Genomic DNA, 20,082 nt, shown 5'->3' on the forward strand with positions numbered 1-20,082 from the left:
AAGGAGAGTCGCCACTGAGCCTGGCCCCCACGGAGCAGCGCAGCCAAGAACATGGCAGCCAGGCCACGTAGACAAGACTCTGCCCTCACACCCCATCATGCACAGTTGATGCTACAGGGCACGGGCAGAGGGCATGACCGCCATAGCGCTCCTGGGCTGCCTGGGAGATCTGCGGTGGGCCCTGGAGTCAGTGAGTGGCCCTGTGGGCAGGCGAGGTGGGGGATGGGGGCAGAGTGGGGGCGGGGCCAATTTTGGGGCACTCGGTCTCTAAAAAGTTTGCCATCAGTGAGGTAGGTTATCACTGTCTCTAAGATCTTATCTTGTTTGTACAGTACATTTTCTGTGCTGAAAGCCTTTCTGGGTACTCTATGTTCACCAGCAACATAGCTTGGAAGCTTGTTTTCATTGTCTCTAGTAACAGAAGAAAGTTGAGAAGTCATTTCCTGCCCTTACAGTGAATAGAGCAATGCCACCTTTCCCTGAAACTAAAGATAATAATGACACCTTAGTCTTGATAATTTGTTCAGTTGTCGATGTCTATCATTTCGAAGTTACAGGGAAAAAGTAGGAGGGGGGGGGAGATAAAAATATTTTTTTGGGGGGGGAGATTGAAATGTATACAAAATTTATCTTTATACTATTGCCAATAAAAATCAAAAAATAACACAATAACGTAACAAGTATGCATAATTTGACTTTCTCATAATTTTTTTGCATTTGAACATATTAAACATAAATATATAATTTAGTCAGGTAGCAATCATGATTACCGATGGAATATATTTTTAAATGTTCTTCATTTTTGTTATAAATGGAACCCTAAGTGCAGACCTGGCGTATTTTAATTTTGTCAGTTCGGACGTTGAAAAACAAGGTTGAAAATAGAAAAAACTACTAACAGGAAAATAAGACAAAATTATATCACAGCCAAGAGCGCTTCATCTGACTTCTAGGCCAGGGGTAGACAACCTTGGCTCTTTTATGACTCGTGGACTTCAACTCCCAGAATTCCTGAGCCAGCCATTTGGTTCTTGGGTTGCACCACTGCTTGTCCTCTGTGTACTGCTCTGCTATACTAGACAAAAGCCTTCCTTTTACTAGTTAATATGAAGCCTTTTGCAGAAGCCTGTTTTGGCAGGCTTTGTTGACAAAGTGGCCTGCAAAACTGAAGGCAAACCAGGTAAAATCATATGGAAAGATAATCACAGTAATTCATTGGTACTAAACGGAACAGGAAGGCTTCGGATTTATTAAGCACTTCTGTAGATTCAAATATTTTGTATGTAATTTGCTATCAAGGTGCATCAAATTATTAATAGTCATATTCAACTTGGTTCAAATAGTTCAGATTCAAAGTTTCTCATACATTAGAATTTAATGAGATTTTACTTACCGTATATGCCGGTGTACAAGGCGACCCAGCGTATAAGATGACCCCCGTCTTTATCGCCGGGCCACATTCCTAGAACGTCGTCTTATACGCCGGAAACTACCAGTATTTCCAGCGTATAAGATGACTCGGTGTATAAGACGACCCCCGTCTTTGGCGCCGATTTCAGCGCTCGCGGAAGTCGCCTTATACGCCGGCATTTACGGGTAGTTATGGTTTAATTTATAAGGCGGATTTTATCATCCTGTTTGCATTATTCTAATATGCAGAGACCACATTGTGTTGAACAGGATTACCTCAGTCTAAATTTTATGTGGGATTTGTAAATTGAGAACGAGGATCATTAAAATTCTAAAATAAATTGTGGAAGAATACAATAACTAAAAGAAATGTACTCTTGAAGTTGCCTTTTACTTGTAATCCCCCCCAAAAAAGAAGGGTTATTTTATGTTATTTAAATCTTAATCTTCTTCTGTCTTGAGTAGATGCCACTAGTTGCTGTGGAAAATCCTAATGATGTATTTGAGGATGGAGAAAATCCTCCAAGCAGTCGATCATCTGAAAGTGGATTTACTGAGTTTGTACAATACCAAGCAGATACAACTGAAGAGATTGACAGGATGTTGAGTGGGGGTCCTGGAGTACCTACCATCCCCCTTATGGGCAGTGCCTCCTCTGAGACAGAGTCTGCCTCAACGGTGGGTTCAGAGGAAACCGTCGTACAGCCTTCTTCCAAGTTGACCCAAGGGACAGGGTCTCGAAGTGGGAAGACAATGACAATTCAAAAGACTGCAATGCAGTGCTGTTTGGAATATGTCCAACAGTTTTTAACCAGATTTATCAACCTCTACATCATTCCAAGCAATTCATCATCTCGGCCTTTGGCAACAGGGATTCAGGAGGACCTTGTAAGAGGGAAAGGAGAGACTGCACAATGCACAAGGGAGTCGCAAGGAGATGCATCCAGGGGGAAAAAAACAGCTAAGAAGACAACACCAAAAGAGTATCACTCTGCATTCATTGCTGCATGTCAGCTCTTTCTTGAATGTTCAAGTTTTCCAGTTTACATTGCAGAAGGAAACCATCCCTCTGAAGTCCATGCAGAGAAAGTAGACGTTGGTGAGTAATTATGTATATGATATCTAAGTTTATATATATATGACTAAACCTTGGGAATTGGAGGGAAGAGGAAGATTATTTCTGCATTGCTTTTTGTTCCCTGCTTTATGTAAATAAAGTAAAACAAACAAACAATGTTTGCTTTGTACGGGAAATTAGAACATAAAAGTTACAGATATGCTGAGACATAATTTTGAGAATCAATTTGAAGTCTGCTCCAGACTAATGAGTATTTAGCATATTAGTATACATAAGATTACACATGACATTGAGTTAAATGCACATCTTTACATTTTAGTGCCTGTTTATGACAGACTGACATTGGTCACATTTGTATAACACAATCAGAGAAGTATGTTGTTTGGACCTACTAATCCACTCAAGCATAGTTTAATCTAATTATTAGTCAAACTTTTTTCCCCAATTTAGGGAGAACCCAGAAACCTAGTCAACCAGTTATTCAAGCCCCAGACACTCAGGTTTCTCTAGAAATGAAAGAAGTAGAGGTGCTATATAACAAACATTGCTGCCACAACATAGTAGCCATAAAGTATGCCCTGCAATAGATTGATTGGCTGCAGAGTCCAAGCTACATTTTAAAGAAAAGTATTTAGATTTATAAGTTGCTCTGCAGTAGTAGAATCTGGGTGGCATACATCAACTATTGATGGGTGACCAATGAGTAAGAGTTTGTTAACATAATGAAACGCTTTTGGTTATACACTTGAAATTAAATCTTTTCAATGGAGAGGAGGAGACTAATAATAGTATAGTTTTATTAATCTTCAAGAACTCTAGGAGTTTTTCTTCTTTGATCATTTTCTAAGTCACCCTCAGGGATTTCCAGATGTGAGGACTTCTGTTATAATTTTCAGCAAGGGTCATGTTGACTGGGGAATTCTTGGGGTTGAATCTACACATCTTGATGCCTCTGAATTGTGGAAAGCTGTTCTAGATTCTTAAAAATGAATTTCACTTTCTTCTCCACACTCCATTCTTATATCTGACATCTGATGCTTTTTTTAATACTACATATTCAGTATTCTGTGCCTAAATTCAGGAAATGTTATTGCTTTGCCTCTACTAAATCAGTCTGGTTTTTTCTTTATGTGGCACTTGAACTCACATTCAAGCATTAACATCAGTGCTTTTGGCCATTTAAGTTTGTGTTACTTTTTGTATATGTTGGGTTTTCCTTTTTCCACATATAGTTGATAGATAGATAGATAGATAGATAGATAGATAGATAGATAGATAGATAGATAGATAGATAGATAGATATAGGTCTTTGGTTGTTCGGGTTTTCTCCCGCGTAAAATTGGAAGTGTCTTGGCAACGTGACGAAGTCCCATTCGTCATCTTCGGACTGGTGTTTTCAGCTTCGTGCTTTGAGCAGCAATGTGTGGTCTTAGCTGTTTCTTCCTTTTAACTGCCAGTGGGGGTATGAACTGATTGGGTGGGAGAGTTCATACCCCCACTGGCAGTTAAAAGGAAGAAATAGCTAAGACCACACATTGCTGCTCAAAGCACGAAGCTGAAAACACCAGCCTGAAGATGACGAATGGGACTTCGTCGAAACGTCGCCAAGACACTTCCAATTTTATGCGGGAGAAAACCCGAACAACCAAAGACCTACATACAAATACCCGCGAAAACCTCAGAAAACAAATATATATATATATATATAGTTGTTATATCTGCAAAAGCTCAATGCACCATAATGTTACATGTCCATCATGAATCTGGAATGAAATATTTTGAAAGGCATTTTATCCCTAGTTTTTAGTTATTATCTTTATAAATTAATATAGGTCTGAAAATTCAGACACAACTCTTCCAGTTCCACATCTGTTTTTAGTAGCATCTGTAAATCAAGAGTGGTAAGTTTCAAAACCGAAGTTTACTTGCTAAGGTGATAGCAAAGGTGGTGTATCAAAAAGGCATAATTAAGTGTAAACAAACTATTCTCTGATTTGAATTCTCTAAGCTGAATGGCCTTTCCATCTTGCCTTTCATTAAAAATTACCAAACTGAAAGATTAGGCTCTTTTTTTCATCATCCATTTTATTGGGCACCCCAAAATTCTATAAACGAAGTCACAAAATAATCGGGATAGTTGAGTAAATAAGCAAGATGTAAAAAATATTATCCAGATGTATGTCAAATATGGTACAGTGTAAAATAGATAATGCTTTTATATTTTTATATAGCACAAATATCTTTCTTTCTTTCCAGATTGTGAGCAAGAGCAGCCCCTTTTGTGGCTCCAGACCCTTATGAACGCTTGCAGGCAAGCAAATGATTTTGGTGTCCAAAGCATTACTATTTCTTTAATAATGGACTTGGTTGGATTGACTCAGTCAGTTGCTGTTGTCACTGGAGAAAACCGGAATAGTGTAGAAACAGCACAACCTCTGAGTCCAAACCAGGGAAGAGTAGCTGTTGTTATCAGACCTCCTCTTAATCAAGGCACCCTCAGATATATGGCTGAAAAGACAGATTTTTTCAAGGTACGGGAGATCATTCATAACATTTTAATAGTTAAGAACTGATTTGGAGTGATTGTGTTATCAGCATCGACAATAGTATTTGTACCATTAGGTAAACAAAATTTCCCTTGGGTTTTCTTCCTTGTCTTGTCTTCCCACTTTCCATCAGAACCAATTTGATGAACCCCCAAAACAATTTCTGAGGATTCATGGGGAGCTATAGGAGAAAGGATCAGGAGGGGAATCACTCTGGTTGGCTGTTCTATGACTGAAATTGTTTTCACTTTAGGAAACTCAGCATTTCTTTCATGCTTAGTTTAGTTCTTTAGGAATTTGTTCTGTTTATAGCTTTCAGGGTTATTTTTAAAGATTGTTAGTCATAATTAATTTGTTGTTGTTGTTGTTATTATTATTATTATGTTAATCGTCAGTTCGATTCACAGTCTGGGACTGTTAAAAACTTAACAGTTCAGGTCCTAACCAAGGACCTAAGAGGTATTAAGAGAACGTCTGGGAATATGGGCAGTTCTGAATAAGGTGGGGTGTTCTTTTTTTTGCAAAGGCGGAATATTTAGGTCTAATAAGTTTAAAATTTCCATGTATCTAGGCAGCCCTTTGGGTATTGCTCCAAGGGCTCCTATTACTATTGGCACAACCATTAAATTCTTCCTCCACAATCGCTCAACTTCAATTTGCAAATCATGATATTTCATTATTTTTTCTAGCTGTTTCTCTTCAATTCATGCATCACCTGGTATTGCAATATCAATGAACCAGACTTTTTTTTCTTTTCCACAATATTGATATCAGGCATATTGTTGTTGTAGCTGTTATTATTGTTATTTTAAAGCTGCCCCTCTCTTTGGCAGTGTACTAATTTATTCTTTTTTTTCCTCCAGACTAAAACGTGATATTATTTTGCTGAGTAGATTTATCAGAATAATGTTGCTGAGATTCATTGTAAAATATAATTCTCTAATACAAAACTGTTTCTAGTTTTAAAGCAGCGCACACAAAAGTGCCTTCCTCTTGTATAAGAATACAAGAATACATTGTATTCAAGCAGAAATGTTTAGCACTTTTATCAATAGCTGAAATAGAATCTCCAAAGGATATGACTCAGTGGTTATGTTAATGAAACTTTTTTTTAAAAAAATCAAATGCTGTTATATATGTGATTATTCTGTTTTACTTTCCAAAGCATGTGGCATTAACTTTATGGGACCAACTGGGTGATGGGACCCCCCAATACCATCAGAAGAGTGTGGAGCTTTTTTTCCAGTTGCATAATCTAGTTCCATCTTCTAGTATTTGTGAGGATGTTATCAGTCAACAGCTGACCCACAGAGACAAGGTAAATCTTTCTCTCTTTTTTTCTGAATAGTGTCCTCTTCTAACCTCCTTTCCCATATTTACTTTCTTCTGGTGATCCTTGTGTGGGAAGTCATCCCCCCCCCCCCCCAGAGAAAGAAATATTTTTGGAAATATTTAAAAGGCAGAATATATTTCCCTAAAGAATTTTAAAAGCAGAAACCAACCTTGCCCCCAAGTCTCTCTGTCCCAAGCAGAAACTAGCTCTGTAGAAATGCAGATGATAATCTTGTCAGAAGACTGGAATCAGGAAACTGGGATTAGGAAGAAAGATCCCTAGAATCAACACCAAAAATCTAAGAGTCATCAGCCACAGCCCTAGGGAAGCAGGATATGATCCTTGGGACATAATAGGATTAATCCACCACCATCAGAATACCAGAAAGGCACACTCAGACTCAGGTCAAAGTTCATGCCACAGGAACAACTGCAAACAAAAGGCTCCAGAGGGTATAAAAATCCACTCCCTACATGTGCTCACTCTTTTTCTTCCAGAGCCATCTTTCTATCTGGCTCTCCTCTTCAATAAACTGCAACCTTCTTTCTAAAGCAGTCGCCATGTTGTTTATTCCCAGCTTGTTCTGAACCGTGATGAAGACTTTTCCTTCAACACTTGCAACCTGGATTGCTCTTCTAATTTTGTTCTGGTGCAACCTTCAGTTTACTTCTTAAATGGATTGGTCATGTCATTCCTCTCTTTTTTCTCTTCCCTACTCCAGATGCAATCTGAATAGCTTTATTCATTGTTTATATCATGGTATGTTCAGTATGAAATAGTTAAAATAACAGTCTAATTTTTTATGTATGACAAGCTCACCCTTCTCATGTGGTAAAATACTTGCAGTCTGAGCTGAACAGTTTATAGTGTCAATCTCACAAATGTGTTGAGAAACAATTCTGAATATTTTCACTTCCAATTTCTTTCTGAGTAATATATTTAGGATCACATTGTACTAGTGAAATGAAATTGTGATAGCTGTTTTTTTATTAGGGTTAGTGTTAGAGTTCTAACATTTAGAAATGCCTTGGTCATCCTTTGGACAGTTTTCTTCACTTATAAGTTTATATAGTAATCTTGTTTACTCATTTTATTATTGGTAAAATTATGTCCTACTTTTCTGAAGGCTTGAGATGGTACCCATGTCTATACTAAATTTCTGCAACAATCACTCTGTGAAGTATGTTCTACTGAAACACGGTTATTGGTCCTGACTTATTCAACCTCTAGTAAATTCTGTCATTTAGTAAGTTCTGTTATTATATGGGAGTTGGACTTAGATTGTACCTGCCCAGATCTGGCACATTAATTGCTATGTGAGACTCTCATTGTTTTCTGTCTTAGAATTTTAGGTGGGCATTCCTTATATGAACCTCCATCCACCCCTTCCTGTAGGCCCCCATGCACTTTAGAGTTTGCTCTGGAAAGTTTTCCAGTTCCCTTTACAGCAGATTTTTGAGGTATATGAGAGGAAGAATCAGATCACCTGATGTCAGAAATCCTTTCAGCAGAGATGGACTAGTTGGATACTGTGTAAATCTTAAAAATGTCAAAATAGCTCCTCAACCTTTTGGAGGGGATGTCCTTCTGAAATTTCTATTTTCTATCTTTGCTTCAAAGATAAATTGCTACTTGTGATACTGAGTTTTGTTCCTTGCCATTTCATGAAATTATAATTTTTAAAATTCTGCTGACTACAGAAAGTAAAAATTCTTTTTTCGTTTCATAGAAATACAATTGTAAACCATCAGCAATGCTCTGGTTAAAATTGTTGTTCCTTCAGACTGATAATGAGGAAAGAAACAGCTATATTGATTGTTACTGATTTAGATAATTGTCTCCTGACCCAATTTGATGGATTATATTAAGAGTAAATTTATTTGTTCCTTCGTTTTGTAGAAAATCAGAATGGAAGCTCATGCAAAGTTTGCAGTACTTTGGCATCTCACTAGAGACCTCCATATTAACAAGTCCTCATCATATGGTCGTTCATTTGACAGGTTAGTTAGTTACACGGATAGATGAAATAGAAAATTATTAACTGTTATTTAATAAAATAATATATTTTTGTAATAATGAGATTATGCTTATAGAAATTTCCAGAACACAATAGTTTTGAAACTTTAAAAAAAAAAAATTACTCTGATAAATTGACATTGTAGTGAATAAATATCCTTGGGAAAACAAGAAAAGATAAAGTTGATGACCAAATTCAGTTTCAGCTTATCAGAATTAATATTTATTATTTACATATACATAAATGGGAAGATGCTTGAAGTAGGAAAAAATCTGTCACAATACCTCTTTAAAATTGCTCCTAAATATGATCTGATAGAGAGATAGAAATAAAATATTTCATGACAAAGCAGCAGTGACAGATAAAGTGACTTCATCTGGTCTAATAGTACATGATCAAAACTATCTCAATGTTCACTCATAAAGTAGCTATTTAAGTTTTAGAACTATTGTGTTTAGAACTATTTGTAACTGTATTACGTGGAGAATAATTATGAATAAAATGTTAACGAGGGCAGCCAATTGTGAGCATTTGCTGTTGATTTAAATGAAGTATTAACCTCATTACCTCTCCAACAGCATGATCCTTTACACCAATTGGAATTCAATAGATCTGATTCTTTTCTGAATAAGACATAATCTAAGATGTATTGAAAATTTTAGTACTGATGTTAATACCTCTTTGTCCAGGCAAAACAGTAACATTTCTTTATTATTTGAGATATTAATTGTTGCATATCAAATCATATCATATTCAACAGACTTTTATTAGGAGCATTTTTTTGTGTACCTGAATTTTAAAATATTTATAGTAAATTAAGTGTTTCTGAAACTGATACTAGCCAATAGAAATTTAAAAATCCAAAATTTGGAAAAAAAAATTCCCTTTCTTTAATATATATATGGTTGCATCTTTTGTTCAGATCAAAGATCACCTCATAAATTTACAAAAAAAAAAAATTTAGAATGTTTTATAGGTATGTACAGTATATTGGAACTACATTTATTTTAAGACTATTAACCTTGCCCCCAAAGCTAAGATTAAAGCACTGTCAACTATTGACACCAAAAGAGATCTCCTTATACTTTTTATTCATATTTCAAGTTTATTTGAAATATAAAAACCTCAAATGTTGCATTTGGCATGTGACATACATCTGGCACATAGAAATGTGCCCAGTGAATAGTGGAATATAATTTAATTTGTGTTTTAAATTTTGTGTAAAATTGCATATATTGAATTTCTCTCAAATGAAATTCCTTTATTTTTTAAAATAGTATATTTTAGTTATTCTCCTAAACAGCCAACTGATAGCCACAGAATATATCTGGAAATTGCCTCTTCTTCCACTGAACACCACTGGCTTGACTAATATATTCATTAAGTCAGGGTCCCCAGCCCCCGGTCCGCAGCAGCCCAATAAGCGGGCTGTGCAAAGAAGCAAAGTCCCATCCACAGAATGCAGGCAGCACAAAAAAAACATGCCCCCTCTGGTCCACAGAAAAACCTTTCTCCACGGAACTGGTCCCTGGTATCCAAAAGGTTGGGGGCCACTGCATTAAGTGATCTCATCCATGAAGTATCCAGTAGGTCTGTCCCCATTTCCCTGTTTAAAGGGGGAAACTTTGCACTAGATTAAGGACTGACTTTGGCCAAAAAGAGTAGACTCCAGGAGCACTCAGTGTCCTCAGGTCAAGAGAATATCTGGCTTTCCTAGATGGAGAAATTGATCATAACAACAGTTTCAAAGCTTGTATTTTTTTTTTCTTTTGGCCTGTTATTTTAATAAGAATTTTCTTTCCCCTCTTCAGATCTTTATTTATCATGTTGGATAGTCTTAACAGCTTAGATGGCTCCACCTGGTCAGTTGGACAGGCCTGGTTAAATCAAGTCCTCCAACGGCATGACATTGCAAGAGTCCTGGAACCTTTGCTTTTGCTGCTTCTCCATCCAAAAACCCAGCGTATTTCTGTTCAAAGGGTACAGGCTGAATGGTACTGGAATAAATCTCCCTGTTATCTGGAAGATGAAAATGAAAAACATTTTATGCAGAAATTTAATAGTAGTGGTTGTAAGTACCACCTCATTAACCACTGATTTCTCATGATATCCTCAAGTTGGTATTATATTTATATCTTCAGTTTTGGTATTACGGTACTTTCTGGCGTATAAGACAACTTTCGCAAGCATTACAATTGGCGCCGAAGTCGGGGGTCGTCTTATACGCCGAGTTGTCTTATGCGCTGGAAATAATGGTAGTTTCCGGCGAATAAGATGATTTTCTAGGCATGCGACTCGGCGCTGAAGACGGGGGTCGTCTTATACGCCGGGTCGCCTTATACGCTGGAATATACGGTATATTGATATAATGTAGCATAAATAAACAATTTATATTTTCTACTATGTATAATAACATTTTGTATCATAGTTTTTTTTTACTTTTACATTAGTGTATTGCTTTTGTTCTATTGTTTTATATATTGACATTTATATAATTATATAACTTTAACATTCTGGTTATCCTGAGTTAAAAATTACTACATGGTGACCTGCCAAAAGTATCTAGATGCAAGTATGATAATATATAAATAATACCGATTATAATGCAATATCCTTTCATGTTCTTTCCTTCACCCTTCACACTAGCAGAGTTTTCTGTGGATTTTCTCTTGTTATGTTGGATATTATCTAATTTTTAGAGGAACGTTAGATCCAAAGTTCTGCAGATCTTTCCTATATCCATAGCAATCAAGGATTTCTCTTTCATTTCAGAAGCGAACACTAATATTGCCCCTATTGTAATACTTGAATTTGTCAACAGAGTTTTACTCTGGACTCAAAATACCTACTGAAGTATAAGTTTAAAACAGTGGTTCTCAACCTGTGGGTCGGGACCCCATTTTGGGTCGAAAGACCATTTCACGGTGGTCGCCAAACAAGGCTGTCCGCCATTTTTTTCCCTTTTCTTTGGCCACGCCCCTGACACCTGGTGATGTATAAGTGATTGGGGGTCACCACAACATGGGGAACTGTATTATGGGGTCACGGCATTAGAAAGGTTGAGAACCACTGGTTTAAAAGATTCCTGTTGGGCTCATATTGCATGTTAACTTTTTAGTTTACGTCAGTTAGTTTAAGCAAGACAGCTTAAGGATGTCTTGCGGAAAAGGGGTATTATATGATGTATGCTAATAACTTCTGAATGACCATCCAAATAAGAAAAATACTCATAACAACTTGTTTCCTTTTTGTTAAGTGTTTGCCACAATACCATCGGGTCAAGAATCGGAGATGTCAACTAAAGAGAACGCCGAAAAGCAGCTGGGTTTAGATGAAATGGAGAATTTTAGTCTCACAGTCAACCCTTTAAGTGACAGGATCTCTCTCCTGAGTACCAGCAGTGAAACTATTCCTATGGCTGCGTCTGATTTTGACCTTCCCGACAATCAGATAGAAATAATGCAAAGTTCTGACTCTGGCTGCTCCCAGTCATCTGCTGGGGATAACCTCAGCTATGAAGTAGAACCTGAAAGCCTGACTGCACCAGAGAGTTCTCAACATTGGAAAGGAGATTCATTAGAGGAAATAATACAGCAAGTGGTCCTTGACCTGATCTGCAAGGTAGTGAATGAGCCTGCAGGAGATGCACAGTCAGACAAAGATATATATCCTGAAGATACTTCAGCTAAATTAAATACTTTAGATCCCACGGAAGAGGGATCCAAAGGCGAAGAGCCAAACCTTCTGGACAGTCAGAGTAGTTTGCTTAGCAATGACAGTGCTCAGCTATTATCTGGCTCGTCTGAAACCGGACTTGAAAGCGTTTCTAATGAAATCTCCAGAAACAGCTCATCACCGTGCATCTCAATAAGCCAGCAGTCTCTCAGCGACCAAACTTTCACTCCCACGGAAGAAAAGTCAAGGCAGCGGAGTCATAGCAGCATCCAGTTCACTTTCAAAGGGAAATTGCCTGAAAACATCTCAGAAAAGGAAACCATTGTGAAAGAATCCGGCAAACATCCAGGAGCAAAGCCCAAAGTCAAAATCGCGAAAAGGAAAGATGAGGAAAAGAAGAAAGCGCAAGCGGAGAAGCTGAAGCAAAGCAGTGTTTTCTTCAGCGACGGCCTCGACTTAGAAAATTGGTACAGCTGTGGAGAGGGCGAAATCTCAGAAATTGAGAGTGATGCGGGGTCACCGGGGGCGCGGAAATCTCCCCATTTTAATATACATCCTTTATATCAACACGTTTTATTGTACCTCCAAGTATATGACTCCTCAAGGACCCTGTATTCTTTCTCTGCCATTAAAGCGATCTTGAAAACCAATCCTTCTGCTTTCGTAAATGCCATTTCTACCACCAGTGTCAATAATGCCTATACCCCTCAGCTTTCCTTACTTCAGAATCTTCTGGCCAGGCATCGCATATCGGTCATGGGCAAAGACTTTTATAGCCATATCCCAATAGACTCAAACCACAGCTTTCGAAGTTCCATGTATATTGAGATCCTCATCTCTTTGTGCTTGTATTACATGAGGAGCCACTACCCAACCCACGTGAAGGTCTCTTCGCAGGACCTGATTGGGAACCGTAACATGCAAATGATAAGCATCGAAATCTTGTCCCTCCTTTTTGCCGAGCTGGCAAAAGTGGTGGAGAGCTCTACAAAGGGGTTCCCCAGTTTCATTTCGGACATGCTGTCCAAATGCAAGGTCCAGAAGGTGATTCTGCATTGTTTGTTGTCCTCTATCTTCAGCGTCCAGAAGTGGCACAGTGAGAAGATTGCGGGGAAAAATATAGGGGCTGTTGAAGAAGGATTCTCCGAAGACAATCTTATCAACTTTTCCGAGGACGAGTTGGATAATGGTAGCACTCTCCAGTCACAGCTTTTAAAAGTCCTCCAGCGGCTCATTGTTCTGGAGCACAGAGTGATGACTGTGCCTGAGGAGAACGAGACAGGTTTTGATTTTGTGGTAACCGACTTGGAGCACATCAATCCTCAACAGCCAATGGCTTCCCTTCAGTATTTACACTCCCAGCCAATAACCTCCCAAGGCATGTTTCTTTGTGCTGTGATAAGAGCATTACACCAGCATTGTGCCTGTAAAATGCATCCCCAATGGGTAGGGTTAATCACTGCTTCTCTACCTTACATGGGAAAGGTGCTCCAGAGAGTGGTGGTTTCGGTGACCCTACAGCTTTGCAGGAATCTGGATAATCTGATTCAGCAATACAGATATGAAACGGGCTTGTCTGACAGTAGGCATGTATCTCGCTTTGTCTTGTTTCTCTTGGCATCTTTTTTTTTTTTTTTAAAGGGAAATTTGTAAGTGTATTACAAAATTTGCAACAGATTCGTTGTTGTTTTTAGGCCTCTTTGGATGGCATCGGTTACTCCGCCAGATATGATGCTTACTCTTTTGGAAGGTATCACAACAATTATTCATTATTGCTTACTTGACCCATCCACACAGTATCATCAGGTAAACCTTTTTAGATTTTTCAATTAGTTTTTCCCCCCTAGCTATCAGTGTGTTCTTATTTGTCCTCTGCCCTAGCTAATAACTCGTTTCAAGCTGTGCATTGTGCAACCGGTCCATTGACCCTAAGGAATAACTCTTGAAACAGAGAACATTATTTGACATATCCTGAACTCTATGTACTGTATATGCAATTGATTATGCATGTGCAATGTATTACTGCCTTGCAAGATCTTCATCTCACACCTAATACTACAAGAGCAATTTTCATTTACATTTTGGGTAAAAATAGTGTGATGTTATGAATACAGTTTGATATTAAAGCACTCTTTTATGAATTCCGGAATTTGAGGCACTCGGTTTTGGAATTGCTGAACCCAATTTCTAACTTTAATTGAAACTGAACCCAGAATTTCAGTAAATTATAAACAGATAAGACATATTTTCTCTTGATAAAATCTGTTTTGATTTGGAGGAAGTATTTCATTGTGCAATTTAAATTTGATAAAAATTATTGTTAGGATTGCATCTGTATCCTATCAGATCTTGAAACTAATTTCAAAGTTTGTTACAAACTGGTCTGAAAATAGTACTGGTTAGCATATAATTCAATGATAGTATAATGCTGCCTGAAACAGAATGGGGAGAAAAAACAGGTGGGAAGAAAGTGCGAAAAGGGAACAGGAGTCCTGTAAATTAATGTCCCTAACGATAATTGATTATGTTTTCATCTTTCTTGTTACTAGCTCCTGGTTAATGTAGATCAGAAGCACATGTTTGAAGCACGCAGTGGGATCTTGTCTATCCTTCACATTATCATGTCCTCTGTCACACTTTTGTGGAGCATCCTGTACCAGGCAGACTCTTCAGAGAAAACCATTGCTGCTGCAGCTGCATCTGTAACCACGATTAATCTTGGATCAACAAAGGTTAGAACACCACAGTTATGTGTACAAATGATTTATTTTTTTTTACTAGTGTTTGTAATACTTGAATAACAGAGCCAGTTTGGTATACTGGTTAAAATGTCAGACTGGAGACAGGAAGTTCTGGGGCTAGGACTCAGTACAAAGCTGCCTGAACGACTCCAGACAAGTCACTCTCAGCTCTAGGAAGAAAGCCAAGGGCAAACAACTTCTGAAAAATCTTGTCAGGAAAACTCCAGGGACTTCTCCAAGTGCTCACCAGGAGTCAAAAATCTGCCTTGAAGGCACACACGTATTTTATTTCTAATTCTTGAATAATCATTGCCAGGATCTTGACAGAATTACAATATTTAATCATTCTTTCAGAAAACAGTCTAATGTCTCTATACTATACTATATAATATACTTTGTGTATGTATAAGAGAAGACTTTGTACTACCAGATGATCCAATACTAGGTTGTTGTTTTTTCATTTCTAAAATAGTTGTAACACGGATATTTCTTCTTACGATAACCTACATAGTAGACCCATAGTAGGCTTGAATATATTTGTTCAAATAGCTACTATAGCCAAAACTTTCCTTGGTTCCATAGAAAGTACTTACGTTTCAAGTGCTACAAGTATATATGCAAAAATGCCACTGAACATTTCACCATAAAGGATAATATTTGTAGCTTGAGGTTGAAATGAGGAGTCCTTGGTGATCTCTGAACCTGGTTATTTTCTTGCAGACATTTCATTACCTAAACTAGCTAACGTCCTCAGGACTAGCACTCATGATGTTACATAGTTTTTGGTAACGAAATGTGTGCAAGGAAACAGCCAAGCTCAAAGAGCACTAAGGATCCCTCAAACATTTCACCAAACTGTAACTTTGTGTTAACCATACTTTACCAATACAAAAATGATTTGTGCATGAAACCTCTGTCAAACCATGGTTTTCACCCTCTTGTACACTTCTACTTTGTCATAGTGTCTTTTCTATTTTATGGGAGCAAATAGCAGTAGCTATTATTTCTTTAGGTGTCATATCAAATTGTAATGCAAACATATTGCCAACTATCTTCTTTCCGATCCTGATTTATTTCTAACTGTAGAACAGGATTGATCATTAAGACTTCATGACACATCATGATTACATTTTCTTAAGTATATTTTCAGGAGGCACTTGGATTGTACCAGAAAATTCATCAGATCTGCACAGCAATAAAAAAATCAAGACTTTCTAAAAATAGTGCACTGAAATAGCTTGCCCTAAAATATTTTCCTCTCCCATGTTCCCAAAAAGAAATAGTCCAAGTTACATTTTTCAGTATTTTCTTTCATTGTATAATTGTATATTGCTCTGGATACGCTGCTAGGTTCTTGTTTTGTTTTGTTTGAAATTTAGTGTATTTTATGTATTACAGAATTTAAGGCAGCAAATTCTTGAATTGCTTGGTCCAATTTCAATGAACCACGGTGTTCACTTCATGGCAGCTATTGCATTTGTGTGGAATGAAAGGAAACACAATAAACAAGCTTCAAGGACTAAGGTATGTTAACTGATGTACTTGTTTAAAATGAGTTCAACTTAGGAGGTTCCTAAGTTTTATTTAATCAGCTTATTTATCTTAGTAATCCACAGATTGAGATACTGTGCCATACTAAAATAAACATTGTTTGTGATCTCTGGGTATGAAACTATGAATCTGATGGGGTTCACTGAATTGGTGTTAGGATTGCAGCTATTGAATACAATCAAATGCATAGCAGTAAAGTTCCTTCTCTTCACTAGGTCTATATCAGGGCTCTCCATATTTGGCAGTTTTAAGACTTATGGACTTCAACTCCCAGAATTCCTTAGCCAGCATGGCTGTTAGAGTTGAAGTCCACAAGTCTTAAAGTTGACAAGTTTGGCGACCCCTGGTCTATACCACTCGACCCAGGCAGCCAGGATGATACACCTTCTTGGCTTCAACAGGTATTTGCTTCCAATGGTTTTGCATCATTTAAAAAAAAAAGAAAATTGTTTCCACCTTTTATGACTTGAGAAATGTCAGGATACTTTGGGGTAGTCAGTGACAGCCAGTCTGAAGAAGCCTTATAAACCAGACAAAGATGCAAACTGCCACAAGACATACAGAATAAAAGAAATTCTGTTACAGAATGCCACAGAAATAAGTGAAGTTATGCTAAAGAACTGGGGTGTCAAATTCGCCACGTCACGTGACATGTAATGTGACGTATCGCGACTTTTTTTTTTTTTTTTGCATTGATGGAGCTGGGGTGGGCACAGCCTCCGTATGATGCAACCAGCCTGCGAGCTGGCAGTTTGACACCCCTGCTAAAGAGAAAGATAAAATTGGCTGCCTGGTAGAACAAGGAAATAGAAAAGACTTCAAGTGAGAAAAATGCACGTAAGAGAATGACTGATCCAAAAAATGAGTATGAAAGGAAAGTGTTGTGTAAAGTGTGTTTAAAGGAAAAAAAAAATAGTTGCAGAAATGCACACAAAGAGTGAGCCAGGAATTTAAAAAAAAAGAGGAATTAAAATACAGAGTTATTTTGATAGAATAAAACATTCGTTTTGAGTGAAAAGAGTTGAGCAGGGAACTTCTAGAGGAGTGAACCAAATTTAAAAATAAAAGTGTCAAACAATTCAAGTTGAAAATTAGAATGACAGATGTTGGAAGGAATATTTTAGAAGATTTATATTGGAATAACAGTGATATGTTGAAGTATGGAGGAAAGAATGAATGCTATAAGTGGTATTGTTGAAAAAAACAAAGAAAACAATGCTGCAAAAATGTTGAAAAATACTAAACTGGAGAAATAGATGGTGTTATTAAATGGATTGTACAATATGGGTGTGGTTTACTTGTGGAGTGAATGTGCAAGATGTGCATGAAAAATGCATCTGAGGATTGGAAGAATGCCCTGGTTGTTCCCCAGCACAAAGGGAAAGAAAGCAAGAAGCTGTAGATTTATTTGTTTGTTAATTGTGCTTGGGAAGGTGTTTCACAAAATCCCTACTGTGTTTGGAAAGTGAAGTGCTGGCTTCTGGCAAATGAAGCTGGAGCTTCAGGGCTGTCAGGGCTGAGTGGAAGCGCCAGGATCAGTGCCACTTTCCAGCTGATTGGTGCTTCTTCGGGACTGTCAGGGCTCAGCAGAAGCACCAGGATCAGCGCCAGGCTCCAGCTGAGCCCTGAAGAAGCACCAATCAGCTGGAAAGCAGCACTGATCCTGGCACTTCTGCTGAGCCCAGAAGAAGCGCCGATCAGCTGGAATCATCTCCAGGGTCTTGAGATTTACATTCATCTCCAAGGTCTTGAGATTTACATTCAGATGCTTGGCAGCTGATTCATATTTATGATGGTCACAGTGTCCCAGGGTCATGTGAAGTGACCAAAACCTGCTGCAACCACCCAGCAGATGGAGGGAATAAAAACCAAACACCCCCCACCCCACCCCCGCTGCCAATCCTCAACAGAAATGCTCACAATAATGAAAACCTAGGACAGGAGGAAGAGCGCAACCAGGTGGGCAGGCAGGTGTCTTGCTTGGCTGTGGCTTGGGGGGCACTTTTTTCAGTGCCATTGTAACTTCAGACAGTTGAACTGTTGTAAGTCAAGGACTATCTGTACTTTATCACTTTTTTCCTTTTTTTTTTTTTTTTTTGGTCAAGCTTTTGACACCTTGCTAGGCGACTGGTTGATACTCAGATATTGCCATATCTTAAAAGTGGTACAATGGGTGAAAAGATTGAAAAGCCCTGCTCTATACAGCAAATATCAGATTTTTGTTCAGACTTCACCACCGCCCCAATAAGGGATAGATGTGTCCTAAATATGTTCAATTGTTGTAATTTATGTCATTTGTGTAATTACAAAATTGGTACATATCATTTACATAATTTTCATAACTGAGCTTTTAGCTGTAATTGAATGTGCATAATTAAACAAGTCAAAGAATATGAATGAATAAGCACTGAGTAAACGAAGGCTGAATTTAAAAGAGAAGGACTTACTATATAGGAAGTGTGTGGTGCTTTGGCCAAAGTAAATGTGAACTAATAAGGACTAAATGGCAAAACAAATATAAGGCAGAATGACAGTACAGAAGAAGGGGAAGGCTGAAAAAAATCCTAGTTTGATGGAGTTGATGAGATCTGGGGGAGGGGGAAAGAAGCAAAAAATTTAAAGAACAAAAAGCAACATATACAATACTACATAGATGGAAGAAAGGATAGAATGATATATTTACATACATATAGTAAAGAATGTTGGTATTAGACAGATTTAACTCTGTACTTTCTTTTCCTTATCTCATGCCTAAAATTTCATCACTTATATTAATCCCATCATGTTCATGTGTTGCTTATCCCAAGAGGAAAGTGTTACATGTAGGTGTGTAGAAATAATACAGCCAATTTGGCTATATGAACAAATATCTAACTTTTAAAAAATGAACGTATAGTTCTTTGTTTTTAATCCAAGTGGTCTGAAAATGCTAATTCTGCCATTGATGCAATGCTACAGGTCAGTAGTGTTTATTCCAATGTAAGGTGGTATATGTGGTTGCAGCCTAATTCTTATAAGTGACTTTGAAATGGTGATGACTTGACTCTCTGAGATTCAATGCCAGTGATGTGATTTTACTTATCAGGTGATTCCTAGTGCCAGTGAAGAGCAGCTGTTGCTAGTGGAGCTGGTTCGTTCCATCAGTGTTATGAGAACTGAAACTGTAATGCAGACAGTGAAAGAAGTCTTAAAGCAACCACCAGCTATTGCCAAGGACAAAGTATGACACCAATAACAATATTTTAAGTACAGGTAGTCCTCATTTAGCAACCACAATTGGGACTTGTGACTCAGTTGTTAAGCAAAATGGTGATTAAGTGAAGAATCGTGTGATTGCAACTGTGCTTAGGCTTTTATTTCAACTTTGCTTTATAGCATCAGGAGGATGCAACCCCAAGTATCTGGTTGAGTGCAAACACCAGGGAAGGTTTGCATAACTCTACTCATAGGAAGCTGGATAAAAGGACAAAACTTAGAGCCCTTTTCCCCCACCCTTTGGAATGCTCTAGGATAGGGGTGTCAAACTGCTGGCCCATGGGCCGGATGCGTCATCCGGAAGCCACGCCCACTCCATTGCTGGCAATGGCAAAATAGTCCAAATATGTGAGGTCATGAGTTTGACATGTCTGCTCTAGGATAATTAGCAAGAAAAGACTTGCTGTTTCTAGTTATATTCATTGGAGAGGAAAGGATTGCAAGAGAGTAGCAGGCACGCAGTGAGGAATGCACAT

At 37.9% G+C, this 20,082-nt stretch overlaps 1 protein-coding gene across 2 annotated transcripts in view; it reads left to right on the top strand.

The window, feature by feature from the left end:
- The window catches only part of DOP1A (DOP1 leucine zipper like protein A), a 64,267-nt gene that overhangs the window by 26,445 nt on the left and 17,740 nt on the right, over nt 1-20,082 (top strand). For both annotated transcript variants that reach the window (XM_039334454.1, XM_039334455.1), the window contains exons 14-23: nt 1,876-2,509; nt 4,745-5,019; nt 6,200-6,352; nt 8,267-8,367; nt 10,196-10,455; nt 11,641-13,645; nt 13,754-13,865; nt 14,609-14,791; nt 16,199-16,324; nt 19,437-19,571. In XM_039334454.1, the coding sequence (XP_039190388.1) occupies nt 1,876-2,509; nt 4,745-5,019; nt 6,200-6,352; nt 8,267-8,367; nt 10,196-10,455; nt 11,641-13,645; nt 13,754-13,865; nt 14,609-14,791; nt 16,199-16,324; nt 19,437-19,571 (3,984 nt within the window). The remainder of the gene's footprint in view (nt 1-1,875; nt 2,510-4,744; nt 5,020-6,199; nt 6,353-8,266; nt 8,368-10,195; nt 10,456-11,640; nt 13,646-13,753; nt 13,866-14,608; nt 14,792-16,198; nt 16,325-19,436; nt 19,572-20,082) is intronic.

This window comes from Crotalus tigris, unplaced genomic scaffold (assembly GCF_016545835.1).
Source record: "Crotalus tigris isolate CLP2741 ecotype Arizona unplaced genomic scaffold, ASM1654583v1 scf7180000017631.5181431, whole genome shotgun sequence".
Lineage (NCBI taxonomy): Eukaryota > Metazoa > Chordata > Lepidosauria > Squamata > Viperidae > Crotalus > Crotalus tigris.